The following is a 14333-nucleotide window of genomic DNA, read 5'->3' as shown; positions in this document are numbered from 1 at the left end:
TTGGATCAGTGGTCATTCCGCTCAAATCGAATCAAGTCTGGAGGCAAAATATATGAATGCACAGCATGAGGGTTTCAAGTTACGGTTTCGAACAACGGTTAGGATTTAAAAAATGTTTGGTTTTCCAGCTAGGGTTAGAACTTCATGTTCAATTTGAAGCCAAGGTTTGCGTTGTAAATTAGGGTTTCAATTTTGGGTTAAGATTTAAAGACAGGGCAAGGGATTAAAGAGCTAATCGTCAAATCAGGGGTTTCAGACAGTTTTATGGGTTTAAAATAGGGTTTCATCAGAAGCTTTTTTTCCCTTTCATTTTGGGTGCCTTGGTGAAACAGCATGCTGAAGATGATTTTTGTACTTTTTATATGTTTGGGATCATAATGGCTGTCTCATCAGTGTTGGTCATGTGCAAGTGCGAGAACGCTTTGTGTGTTAGTCAGAAGACGTTGTGCACTGCATTGTGAATCTGCTTTATGAAATGCCTTCCATTTTTTTTAAATGAAATCTCAACTTGCTTTGATTCAACAAACCACGTATCCACTCACCAATCATTATGTGGTTCTTTTGTGTGAACGTTTATAGCCATTTTTATCTTCCAAGAAGCAGTGAAAGAGTGGGTAGACAGAAGCCATGCTGAGACCACCTCCGGGAGGTTAGATAAATGTAAAAGACATCTTGGGGGGAAAGTGCCCTCACAAACTATCCATTGTTAGCGCTTTTCCACTTCATGTAACCCATCTGTTGTTGACGTCCACCTCATGGACAAAAGGTAATAAAACATTGGTGCTTTTGTCTGCTCCAATGTCAACATATACAAAAGAATAAAGTACATGAAATGGAGGTTCGCAACAACTTAATGTTGCATTGGAGGTTTTTTTTTGTATGTTTCAAATCATTATTATTATTATTACATTACATAATAACATTACATTATTAACATGTTTTGGTCACGTGTTGTTGTCTGCCCCGGAAATACTTGTCACCGCCACATGCCGAGGTCAAAATGGCGGCTCACTGCATGTGAAGGAGATCAGGAAGAAAGCTGTTTGTCCCCTGACGAAAGAACATGTATAAGACGCAATGTAGTCGGCTTACAGGTAACGGCTCTCGAACGCGGACTGCGCGGCTGCATCTTGCTTTCGTTGTTGCCATTTAAACTCGCGCACGCTTAAAAACAACGAGGCTACCGGCGAGTTAGCTAAGGTCGGTTGCCCGATGAAGAATGTTTTGCCTGTCTGAGATTTGACCTTTTTGATTAGGTCGTCCGCTTCCGCATTGCCTTATGTTTATTAAACATAGGCTGAAGCTGTAATTTCTTGTGATGCACCAAACTCAGAAACATCTCACGCATATAGAGGCATGCAAAGAGGGATTTCAGAGTGAAGGCAAAGAGTGCTGCGTCTCTTGCGCTGACTGGTTGGTTTTAAGTGCCTGACAGCAGGCACACATTTACTCAACAATGGGTTGCAGTTTTACATTCGATGGCAGTGCGACTTTTAAACTTTGAGCCTTCAGTTCCAAAGCCAAAGTCTCAACCATTGAACAACTGCCATTATGAATTATTGCCAGACGTTGGATAATGGTAAACTTGCATATTTTGCAATGCCAGTAATATTGACTGAAAATGTATTGCTCCAAAATATTACCAACTGTAACCGATGCGTTTTGGCAATTTTTAGAGTGATTGCCTCGGTGATTGCAATTAATGTAGTTTGAAAACTTGCTAAGTATGGGCAGCAAATCACTAGCAGTGATTGTGTGAACTCGCCCCACTTTTGCTTGCAGCTATGTTCTAAATGGAACCGAGGCGGTGGAGGGCGTGCACTATGGAAGCCTCAGAATGTTTTTTTTAAATGCCTTTAAAATTAAACTCATATTTATTAATTTTGTCATGTAATTTGCCCATCCCTCATATAAGGACTAAGTACTGTGCTGGTTTTTGTATCATAGGTTTGTTTGGTGTAAGCTTAAAGCAGAAACTGGTGGGATGTGGTCCCCGATGCAAGCAGACAGCCCATGGCCTTGTTCTACCGCACAGGAGAGACCCGTCACACTGGATGACCTATCAGCACCTCAACTTCCTCAAACGCCAGGTAACTCTTTTCGGAGGCTCAATCATTAATCATCAATATTATTCGATTTTTCTTCTTCTTTCTTTTCAGTATGTGACAAAGAACCTGTGTGCGCTTAAGCAGCGTGCCGCCCCCAAGCGGGCAGCAGCGCTTACCGACGTGGACGAGAACGACCGCGATGAGAATCGGGTCCAGAGAATCCCGACCATTGAGCCCGCGGTGGAGGAAGTATCGACCTCGGCGGTGGCTCAGGAAACATCCAACAATATGACGACGTCGGACGAGACACCGCACTTGCAGGTCGAGACGGATGAGGCACGAGAGGCGCGTCTGGACGGACAGTGGAAGCCACTGAAAGTGGAAGTGGGTGACCTCCCTGATATCTATGCTCGACTCACCAAAATCAAACTCACGGGTAGGAGACTGTAGATGGCCAAACAATTGGAAATACATGTTCGCTATGTACGAGGTCAAATGATGCTTTGCTTTTCAGCACTTGTGGTCACGACGGCGGCGGCTGGTTATGCCATGGCGCCGGTGGCCTTTGATCCTGCCATCTTCATTGCAACATGTCTGGGGACAGGACTCGCCTCCGGTGCCGCCAATTCCATTAACCAGGTGAGCTTGTATAAATGCAACACGCCTATTGTACATGATCATACAGATAGGTTTGGGTGATCGGGCCTTAAAATAAAATGTCAAAAAAATTGTTTTTAATCCTCCGCAAAAATCTGATTTATTTAAAAAAAAAATTTTTTTTTTTACTGTTTGCTTATCGTAAAAGCAAATCACACTCATAAGTTTGGATTTTATATTTTCTGTAATGTGCTATATTTCTCCTGAAGCCAAACTGGTTTTAAAATCCCCCCCCCCCCCCGATCATTTGTTTCAAATTCCACATTAGTTTTTCTTTACAGATAACAGAAAATCACGAATGTAAAAACCATCTAATCATAAGAACGCATATGTGGAAACGGCTAAAAACTGTTATAAAACAAATGGTCCTGACGAATAAAAGTAAACTTAATTTTAAAAATGAATTGATGAACTGCACAATCGCTCAGCTCTAGATAAATGGCTACTGGCCCTTTTCATCCATCGCATAGGAAATTGCCGATATGTGTACTTGGACGATATGTGGCTTCATCTTTGAGACAAGCAGAATGCAACTAGCAGGATCAGCATCGGCTTTCTGCGTATTATGTCACGACATGCTCACAAATGACACAATGAAGCCATTAAAACTGCTTTGGCCAAAGAGAAAATAAACACGCACCAATACTACACAAGCCTTTGGCATTTTGGGAAAGAAAAAGAAATCGCACCAAGATCCGCTACTTGAAAAAGAACAAGCGCATGGCTCCTGCTTATTTCAACAACCACGTTGAGTGTCATGGTAAGTTGTATATTCAATCATTTGTTTTTATTTGCTGTAACTTCTCTTCGGAAGCTGTAAAAGTTTTTCCGTCGGCTTCTGAGTTCTCGTCATGCTTTAAATGATTTCACTTGTCAAGCAATGTTAATGTGAGGTTGACTTTTTTCAAGGTGTGTGAGAATCGCAAAAAAGACTTCGTCGGTGAAAATAATGTTCGAATCAATCGGAAAGGGTATATTATGAAATGAATTCATCGGAAATGGTTTCTGCTATCTGAGGTATATAAGAAAGCGTAAAATATATTTCGACATTTGTATCTTTTTTTTCTAGCAATAACATTCTGTCACACTGATTTGTTTTTGGAAGGCGCTCAAAGGAGCTTTTTTTTCTTTTCCCATGCTTTCCCCCCCCCCCCCCCCCCCCCTCAGGACAAATGTAGCTATCAAGAATCCCATCTGTAATGCTTTGGCCACAGAACTTCTCTATTCTCGTGGGCGGAAAGAATCGCACAGCTCTGGTGCGGATGATGTTGCCCTACAACGTGTGTTTGGTCGCTGCAGGTGTTCCGGCCGTCGTCACCTTGCAGTCTGGCCGCGACGTGAGCAAATTGGATAATTGAGTTAGACCAGAGTTTCAAGCCGGTGTCTCATAGACCCTCGAGGTGGGGGACGTGTAAGGGCACCCCCGCCGTGTAATTCCAAACCGACTCAGTCTCGCTGTGTTTGCTTTGGTGCGCGTTGGAGCGGGCTCGTCTTGTGTCATTTCTCTTTTCCTGTTTTCTTTTGTGTCTGCAGCGTCGTCTCCCGCCGCGAGGCCCGGCGCGCATGTACGAGCGAGCCCCCTTAAGCCCCCGCTGCCTGCCCACTCTAAACTGTGTTTCTGTTCAAGCGTGCATTATTTACGCTGCTGCTTTTCTGCATTTTGGGCAGTGCCATCGTCTCGACAGGGAGTCCTTTCATTAGAGCAGTTGTCACGGTGTCCACGGATATAAGAATAGCGAGTGTTGAGGTACCACAATGACTGCTCGTATTATCGTTCTCTACTTCGTGACCATCTCGTAATGACACTTTTTTTTTTTTTTTTTTTAATGATCGCAGCCCCCATTATCGGCAATGGCATTGTTACTGTAAAAGTGCGTCGCTGTGGTCACCGGAACCTGTTGCGGCTGCTTTTGGTACCAACAAAGCGACGGGCAATGTATCAGACAACAAGCTTTCAGACAATTTCTCCAAATGGCCTCCAGAATGCAATAACACACAGCGTTGTGTGGGCATTGCATATAGCGATGGCCATCTTGTGTTATGGCTTAAGGACATTTTTCCATTGCAAGGGAGGGATTGGGGCGGGTTTAAGCTTTAAAGGTCAAGAACATGCGACATATTCGCCAAATGCCCAACTCAATTCGGAGGCGTTTGCTTCCTTGCGCAGATGCCGCACTTAAGATGGTGTTTTCCTCAAGCTTATCTAAAACAAAAGAGCTCGTTGATCTTTGACTCGGAACACCTTTTGATGCTCGCGGCTTCATCGAGGACTCACGGAGAGTCCTTTTTTTTTGTTCTAATTGCCGTGCAAAGAGGACTCCTCGAAGGCCTCCCTCCCATCGCGGATGAATCTTTAACGAGGCCGCCTTGTTTTCGGCTTAATTTATTTAAAGCCTTTTTTTTGGTCTTGTGTCCATTTGAACTCCCGCAGCCTCAGATGCCAGACAGATGCTGTGCTCTGATAAAGACAAAAAATGAAATGAAATTAAAAATAAGCGCCCGCAGCAAGGGAAAGGGTTCGCTGCAGTACCATACTAGCAAGAGCACCGCTAATTGGACCTCTTGGGCAAGATGTTAATGAGTTACACCGTTTAACTAGCATCCATTTAGCAAGTTGTTTTCATGGAGATGACTTTTTCCTCTGATGTGGTTTTCAACAGCTTGCCGACCATTTTTGAGGCATTCAACTGGATTACTAAACACCAGTAATAGTTTTTTTCTGCCAACCCAGGACAGATTCGATTGACATGGCTGAAAATGACTTGACACAAATAATCTTGTTTTTGCTACAAAGATAAAGGCCTATGTCACGAAAGATGACCTCACCGTGTCATTATTTCCTGTCAAGATGGTTGGCCGCAAGCTTGTCAGGGCAAATGCGTCACCACCATGTGCTCGGCTTCCGCTGGGAAGCTTTACAGACAGGTGGAGGCCCCGTGTGCCGCCTCGGTGATTGGCCTTTTATTTAAGGACAAAAACACTGTGATTACGGGCCTCTCGTCTGAAATGCCGACGCAAGCCAGACTTGAGTCAGAAAGGGGGAACGGCCCCGCTGAGCGGCGCCTAACATCAGTGTACCTTTCGGCACCTCTGCTGCCGTTTTTGGCAGCAGCTGAGTAAATGTCCCGAAACAAAGCGGGAACGAGTCGTGCTGTGTTTGTTGTCTTTTGCCGTGTTTTCAGCGGGTAATGGAAAAAAGAAAAAAAAATGAAGGTGACATTTGAGAACTTTGACAGATTGTCGGCGTATTTTACTGCATGTGTCAGGCTTTTTTTGAGCTGTATTTGTGTCGTCCTTGCGGGTTGTTTTGATGTTTTTAAATTATGAGGAAAAGAAAAATGCTTTGCTGTCTCATTGTGAGGCCTGATAATTATTTTTTTTTCTAGATTTAGCCTATCATGAGTAGACACACAAAATAATCAAAAACATTTATGTAGCAGCAGCCATCTCTACATGGCTCCTAGAGTTTGTAGTGTACAGTGTACAGTAATTCAAAGTCTTGTTTTCGCGTTTTTTTTAGAGGGGGGCTGAGATTAAGCTCTGCGTTATGGTTCGAGAAATAGGCACACTTGTGATTTTACGGAAGATAAAGAACGAATTTTATGCGGAATGCTAATATTTGGGTCATCTTCATTTTATGTGCGCATTTGCATACAGTTGCATTTCAACTCAAGCCCCGCTTTTTTTTTTTTTTAAAGGCAGGTCAACCTAAGGGAAGCAGCGGCTCTAAAACGTGTGAATAATTGACAAAAGCAGACCTGAACGTGCCATCGATGCCCGCGAGACAACAGCGCACGCTCATTTCCAGCATTTCACTTTAGGAAAATCAAAGTGCGCTGCATCCAAGTTTGGGCATGCTCCATTTATGCAATTAGCCCTTGTTCTCGGTTTACTCATGCATTCAATTTCACCACGTCTCCTGTGCAAAAAATAACCTGACATTTATTATTATTAATTTTTTTTGACCCCCGTTGGATACAATTCAAGAGTCATTTACCTGCCTACACGCCGAGCTCACCGTGCACATCAGTGCTTTTAACACACGTTGATTATTCTAGTCGAGGTTGCCATTCATTGTCCTCCCACTCGGCTGTAATCATGTTGCAAGAGCAGCGCGTGCGCGCGTGTCCACAGAGGAGGGCGTGGAACGCTTTGTTTGTGTTGCTTCTGTGGATGAAATAGTTACCCCGTGTGTGTTTGTGCTAAGATCTGACTGTATGTTGTGGTTTCCAACACACGTGATGCTCCTTTTTCCTATTATCTCTTAAAAGTCGCCCTGTAATTTGTGCTTAAGTGGGCCAGAGAAGCCCCTTCAACGGTAATAGTGGCCCTTCGGGCTGACTGCTCTTGTATGGCTTTGGTTAAAAGCATTTGGTCGACGACGATATACCAAGATATAGACGCAGTATTTTGTCCTCGCCCTATATTCGTCGGGACAATAATGAATTTTCTTAACACGCCCCGTCGGACCAAGGCAATCAAATCCCTCGAAATATGACACGGTTGCTATGGGCCCGGGCAGATTCTCCGACCTCCTGACCGCCGCCGTTGGCGACTGCGACGCTCCGATCGGCATGAAGGGCTTGGCAGCGGTTCAGCTGGCGCACTCTCGATTAACCGCAAGAGTACAGGACGCGGTGAAGTGCTTGAGTCTCCTCATGTTAGTCGGGCAATTAATGACAGCCCTGCTGAGGAGCGTTTGCTTCACTTGTGGAAATATAGCCAGCAGGATGGAGATTTTGTCGAAAAAGAAAATAGGCTAAAATTAGAACATTCGTCTTCTCCCCTCCCCATCTGATCAAGGCAATCTTTGTTTTTATATCCAGTCAATCACATAAGGAAAGTTTTTGGCGTGAGGCTTAAAATAATAGAACTTCTATTTTTGTGTGATGTCGCCGACCGCGGGGAATAAATTATGTCGCAGTTTGTTAGGCATACCGAGCGTGTCTTATCATCGTTTCTGTCAGTTCTGTTGCACTAAGAATAGTTCTTGTCCGTGCATGACGCGCAAACCTGAATTTCAGCAGATCCATTTTTTTTTGTCTCTATTGAAATAATTGTCTATCCAGATTATGCACGTGACCGTTTGTATTGCTGCAAGCTCTGAGTCAACAATTCTGGGTGAAAGCCGGATCGGAAGATACCGAAAGGGCACAACACAACTTAGCCGCTTTTTATTTTCTTGACGGAGAATTTTGTTTGCGTAATTTCTCAGGCGTTTGAATGGCAGCGTCAAGGGCCAAGTGACAACGTATCCGCTGATGTGATGCTGCTTGAATGACACAGCGTTCGCTAAATGACTGAAATACTCTGTCAATTTTATTTTTGTAATTATTTTACCTTCTAGCTTAATGAAGACACATTTACGATGCTTGAATACTTTTTTAAGGCCACATTCAGCTCATGCTGATCTCATCACACTAAATTCTAAAACGTGTCCCAATTTTTACGTGGGCAGTGCAGCTGTGGCCCTCTTGCAAAAAACATATTGTTGTTAGTTTAATTGTCTTTTTTTAAATTTTTAAATTTTTTTTTTTTAAAGGAGTATGACTGCGGCCTTTTGAAGGTTTGGATACCCCCCCCATGTAGCCATATAAAATGCAAGGTTGGAATTTATTGGGTTTCATTTCAAGCCACACACAGATTATGACCATGACATAGTTTAAATCATAACCTGTGATTTACAGTCAAAATAATAACGGCACCCTTAAAAAATAAAATAAAATATTCAGCTCAATCCTTTAATGGTCTCATCATTTTTACTATTGGGCTGGATTTGTGGAACGCGGTTTGGCATCATTTTGCTGCGCACACTCAAAAGCTGTTGCTGCTGATGCGCTGACTTTTTCTCTCTCCAGTCCAAACATGTGAGCCGTGCCAGAAGGAGCAAATTCCTTGGCCGCTCGGAGTTTTCCGGTCTCAGCCTGGCAAACGAGGGCGTTTCGATGCGCTGCGCCATTCGCGTGCAGTCTTGGACCCGTCCGCTACCGCCAACGTGTCAAATCACCCGGTTGAAGAATGTGTGTGTTTCGTGGACATAAACTACGCAGGTGTATGCGACGTGCGGTACGAAAGGCTCTCAACTGTCCCGGAGTGCAACTGAGTGTTTAGATGTTCTGAAGGCAGCTGCTTCTCTTTTTACGGATATCCGAGAGGAGTGCAGGCACTAAAGGCCTCACGGCCGACACTTTGTAGATAAAAACACAACAGGCTAAGGGAACGCAAATAGCTACTAATTGGCCGATGGTGCTGCCATTCAATAATATTAAGTTCTACTCGGAAAAATTGACTTTTCACTTGGAGAATTCTTTTTATTCATCGCGAGACCGTCCGCAGACTTCATGATTCATTCATGACTTTTTATATTTTATGGATCCTCTGTAAGGAGATGGCGCGTCATCGGCGCCCCGTCAGCGTGTCCACAGGGGTGCTGGCGAGCATTTAGCTTCCTCGGTGGCGAAATGAGCTGTCAGGCTTCTGTCAAAAATGATTCGAGATGACACTCCTACTAGGCAGGGATGGCTACGGGTGACACAGGAGTCACACTCTTGGCATGGGAGTAGCGGTTGCAAAAAAAATAAATAATAATAATCGCAGCTTAAATTTGATTGATCTCAAACCTCTCCGACGGTAACTGTGCAGGTCTCGTTTGATCTGCCATTGAAGCAGCGGCTCCCTTTTCAAATCACCTCCATGCAGCCTTGTTCTCTGCCGTTTTTGCGTCGAGTGTCTGTTTGGGTTCATCGTGTCCTCGCCCGTCAGAACCGTTGAAGCGACTTGTCACGAGAGCTTAATCTGAGTAAATCTCTCTGGTGCTTGTTTGCGCAGCGGCCGATCCGAGGGGGCCCGCGTTTAGAGTCGAAGCCTTGAACGAGGCGGGCCCTTTGAGAGCCTGTTGCTGCTTTTCTCCAGTAGATTTGGCTCATCAAACAGATGATGTCCTGACATGCGTCGACGCTGTCCCGATTGTTTTGTTTACCGTAGGCCTGAACACCTGCACGTGCTTCAAACGAGTCAAGAGGAACGCCGTGTTTGGACCGGCGGATGTTTCTGGGAGTCACAGCCTTCCAGCTGCTCGGCTGTGTGGCTTGTTTTCTTGTGCACGCACGCTGACTTTACTGTCGGCGGTTTAATTGTTCAAATAACTTTGGAATTGAACTTCGTGGTTCCAAAAAGACAAAAACAACAAAAAAAAAAGCACACCACAATAAACTTTGTTCAAATGTTTTGATGCTAAAACTATTGTGCATCAACAGAAATAATGCTTCCTCTGGGGGGTGGGGGAGTCACAAAAATCACTTTTGTCATGACTTAATTGTGGAATTTTCAGGGACATCCGTATTATCTTCAAAGCTTTTGTGACACGCGCGTGTAGGAAGAGTCCGTCACACAGTCTGTTATCAATGGACCTCTGCTGCGAGGTCTTGGATCACGTTCAGATGTAATAGCTCAAAGGATCTTCTGATCTTCTTTTAACTTCCCGCGCCGCCTGTTTTCTGTCCTCGTCTGCGACGTAATTGTCGTTACACTTGCGTGTATTACGCGTACGGGGTGTGCGTTTTAAAAGAACAGACTTCGCTCTGGCCTTATTTTTTTTTTTTTTCGCTGACATCATTGTTTTGATGGCTTGTTTTAAGACTACTTAAAAGTGTACATTAGTTCTAAGTGTACATCGACGTGCACGTATGCAGTAAGACACCCGCCACAGTTGTCTTTTCCTGGGGTAGTAAACTGTTCCGAAATCATTTTAAAATTCGAAACATCAAAGTTGAATTCTTGAAATTGAAATTGCCAACACGCAAATTGAGCAAATATTCCAGTGCTGTCACAGTTACAGTGTGACACACAGGAGGGGGGGGGGGGGGTGTCGGGCGGAAACAATGAAAATGGGCTGGGCGGCTAGCTGATGCGAACCAGATGGGCTTGGTTGGCTTTAACGACGAAATAAAAGTCCAAAAGTGGACAGAGAGAGAGTGGAGGGGACGGCAAAGATGGTGGATTGACTTTGTCATTGTCTTCATATTGATGGAGTTCATTCGAGAGACCGTTAACACTTTTCTTTGACAACCTCATTCATCAAATGTTTTGCTTTAGCATCACATCTGCGTTGCATGCAGTTGATCAATTTCTGTTCGCCGTGAACTGCCATTCCAGATTTGGATGAGCAATTTTTCATTTGATGCACTTGTAAATGCTTGCCATGTTGTTAGTGTACGTCGTGTACGTCAGCAGCGATGCACTTTGAACTATGGAAGCAACTCCCAACAATTGAAGTCCTGACCAGTAAAAGTATTTGAAAACTATCGCCGCCCCAAACGATTTGACCACATTTCGCATTCCCTCTGTCGTTTTATTTTTTATTTTTTTGCTATTATTTGAAACACATTGTTGTGTCTCACGTCGCTATAGTACGATTGGTCAGCGAGCCGATGGTGTCGTCCACGAGACATCTACGACTGTCCCGCGTGAGGCCTTGTTTCAGAGCCGTTCTGCTCCGACGCTTCTCTCCCGACGCATTTCCTGACCCAGGAAATTGAATTAACACCTCCGCCCCGGCCGCCAGGTCCCACGGCCGCGTATGCAGCTGTGCGATCGGAACGCAGCATTAAAAGCACCACCATTGTGGGTGTGTGATGTATTTTAGTGCCCCGGCTATTTCCGCAATAGCTCGGGAATCTGCCGTATGCCCAACGTTGTCAAAAGGTCGTTGAAAAACGCGCCGCCTGATTGATGTACACACTGTCGATAAAATGTCTGCAGGCAGCAGCTTTTAAAAGAAGAGTCGGCATTTTATTTTTTTTATGTCGATATTCACACTCGCTTGATCTGTTTTCTTCATTAGTCCTAGGCCGTTATGAGGAAAGCAAACACACACGCGCGCGCGCACAATAGCTAGTTCCTGTATTTAAGCACCCCATGTGTTTGCGTTTTAGTCACACATTGCCAATCTCGTGGGAGCACTTTAAAGCGTTCTCCAGAGCGGACCATAAAACGGGAGTATAAGTAGTTTTTCCACAGAGTATCCCACAACACTCACACACACACTCACACACATCACCAGCATCACCTCCCACCCAACAGCCTCCACCTACCACCTTGAGGCCATTTAGACTTGAGTGTAGGGTGAGCGCTAAGCAGCCTGATGCCACTTAATTGTTTGGAAATATAGCCCGCCGAAGTCAGTTTCGTTTAACGGTGTGATATTTAGTGGGTGTATGTATAAGAGAAGACCCTCCAAAAAAAAAAAAAAAGGCTCCGGAAGCCGGGCCCGTAATGACACAGGAAGTTTGTGGATGAAAGATTTTGGCAATTCGGGGAGCACTTCAAGGACAAACTGTCTACATTTTGTTTGATTGCAACCGACTTTGAACCACGTATACTCGATAGATGGGCGACAGACGGCAAGTTGCATTCGAATACTGCCTTTTTCATTTCAGGGGAGTGTAGCAGCAGCAGTTTGACGAGTGACTGTAAAACAGGCAAACTCTTAACTGGTCACCTCCACAAATTCACAGCTTGACCTTTCATGTCCTCCCTTCTCAAGGTTATCGGCACTAAAAATAACACTTGAAGACATGTCGCCCAAATGTAAATAAATGTTGCTGGAAGAGGCAGAGTGCGGCTGCACTGTGTCAACGTAAGTGACAGTCTCCGACTGCTGTTTGGAGAGGGGGCGGCGGGGGGGGGGGGGGGGGGGGGGGGGGAGGGGCGGGTTGTACCACTTCCGCTGTATATGTATACTATATACACACACATCCCAGTGTCGTGTTGGTACGTCTGATGCAATTCTCCACTTTGTGTTTGTCTCTGCAGTACTTTGAGGTGCCTTTTGACTCCAACATGAACCGAACCAAGAACCGTCCACTAGTTCGAGGACAGATCAGGTACCGTCCTCTGACTTGTTGTTGTTTTCCCGCGAGGCTCGCATAGCTACTTACAGTCGAACCTCGTAACAACGTACCTTGAGGGACGTAACCAATCTGACCTTCTAACTGCGGTTTGTCATAACCATTTCCAATAAGATGGCAGCCAACGACGATGTATAATACAGTATGAACATTAACTCATGCAGTACCAGCCAATTTTAGACCAAGTCTGAAAAGACGTTTAAAAACGTCTTTGGGAGTGAATGAGTTAATAGATGTGAAAACACGTCCATTAAACGAGTTGAACAGTAGCGTTGCTAAGCAACGGAGCAGAACATGTACATTTTGTTCATAAGCAAGGTCGCGGGGGCTTTTTGCTGTAACGAAGGCCTTTTCACTATTTGGTGGGGAAAATCTGCTCCTTCAATCGAAGTTATACAGGTGTTTGTTAGCAAAATTGGCAAATGGAAAATGAATTGCGTGAAATTGTGACTCTGAAATGTGAATGAAAACGTAAACGGGGGACGTTGAAAAGAGGTTCGACTGGATTTATGAAAAATGTGAATAGTTTGCACTGTGAAAGTATGAGTTTTATAGCAAAGGAACCCGTGCTAATTTTGGCATTTGGCAACTTGGTTCAAAAAGAAAACCAAAAAAAATTAGCAGAGGTTCTTTGGTCTGTAGATGGCAGAAGCGGCCTCTTATCTCACAAGTAGTGGTTTTGTTTAGGGGGGGGATCAAAGAACAAGTGTTCTGGCTCCAAACATCACTGGCTCACTGGCACCATTCATTGTCAAAAGGAGGAACCATGTCACGTCAGGATCCTCATTGCCTCGCGGCTGCTAAACAAAATCTCATTTGTGCATTATTTTTTGTTTATTTTGACGTTGCCCACGTGATATCATCAAAGCCACCTCAGCCCGTGTGACGCAATTCCCCCCATCCCATCCTTGAAGCCCACTGATCCACAGCCCACTTGCCCCCCCCCCACTAAGGCCACACAAAACGCCACTAATTACATTAATGCATCCACCACCACAAAAAAAAAAGCAAATTTGCGTTTCATTTTGAAGAAGAAAGCTCCTCAGTTTGATCAAGATGTGAATCTGCAGTCTCTAATTTATGGAGGGTCTCGCGGCAAACGTGGAGCTGCTTTCAATATGAGCGAAGGGGATGAAAAGGAGAATGTGGAAGACTTCATCCGGTTTAAAGGCTTTTTTTTTTCTGCCTTCTGGTTTTGATCTTAGGCGTGTTGTCGATGTTTCCGGCCTAAAACTCTTATCAGATGAGCTTCCTTTAAGCCTCCTGTTTGGCGACGCGCTGGTGACTCTCATGTGTATGTATGTGTGTGTGCGTGTGTGTGATGTACTAACCCACCTGACGCTCCTCTTTTTCTCCATTATTATCGTATTCAGCCCTCTTCACGCCGTCGCTTTCGCGTTGGCATGTGGCGTGCCCGGCGTGGCGCTGCTGACCTACGCCGTCAACCCTCTGACAGGCTTCCTGGGAGCCCTCAACATTTTGCTCTACACGTGTTGCTACACGCCGCTCAAGAGGCTCACCATCGCCAACACGTGGGCAGGTTCCGTGGTGGGCGCCATACCTCCTGTCATGGGCTGGACGGCCGCCACGGGCTGCTTGGACCCAGGTAGCCACCAACCATTTGAGAATGTTGCCAATTATGTTTTTGCTATCGAATGTGTCAGAATGGGATGCCTTGCAGCAAGCCTATTCAGTGGTGTCTGGTCACACACCAAGCCCC

General features: G+C 44.9%; 1 protein-coding gene across 2 annotated transcripts in view; it reads left to right on the top strand.

The window, feature by feature from the left end:
* cox10 (cytochrome c oxidase assembly factor heme A:farnesyltransferase COX10) overlaps positions 1–14333 on the top strand; it is a 42622-nt gene that overhangs the window by 27588 nt on the left and 701 nt on the right. The window contains exons 1-6 of one of the 2 annotated variants that reach the window (XM_086139134.1): positions 898–1094; positions 1948–2090; positions 2160–2484; positions 2563–2687; positions 12519–12589; positions 13987–14219. In XM_086139134.1, coding sequence (XP_085995260.1) covers positions 1064–1094; positions 1948–2090; positions 2160–2484; positions 2563–2687; positions 12519–12589; positions 13987–14219 — 928 coding nt within the window. In that variant the 5' untranslated portion in view covers positions 898–1063. Of the gene's footprint in view, positions 1–897; positions 1095–1947; positions 2091–2159; positions 2485–2562; positions 2688–12518; positions 12590–13986; positions 14220–14333 lie in introns of those variants that run through there. The other variant, XM_086139133.1, reaches the window with a different exon arrangement.

This window comes from Hippocampus guttulatus, chromosome 19 (assembly GCF_054856545.1).
Source record: "Hippocampus guttulatus isolate MCC_2025c chromosome 19, RoL_Hgut_1.0, whole genome shotgun sequence".
NCBI lineage: Eukaryota > Metazoa > Chordata > Actinopteri > Syngnathiformes > Syngnathidae > Hippocampus > Hippocampus guttulatus.
This window is presented reverse-complemented; position numbering and strand designations above follow the sequence as displayed.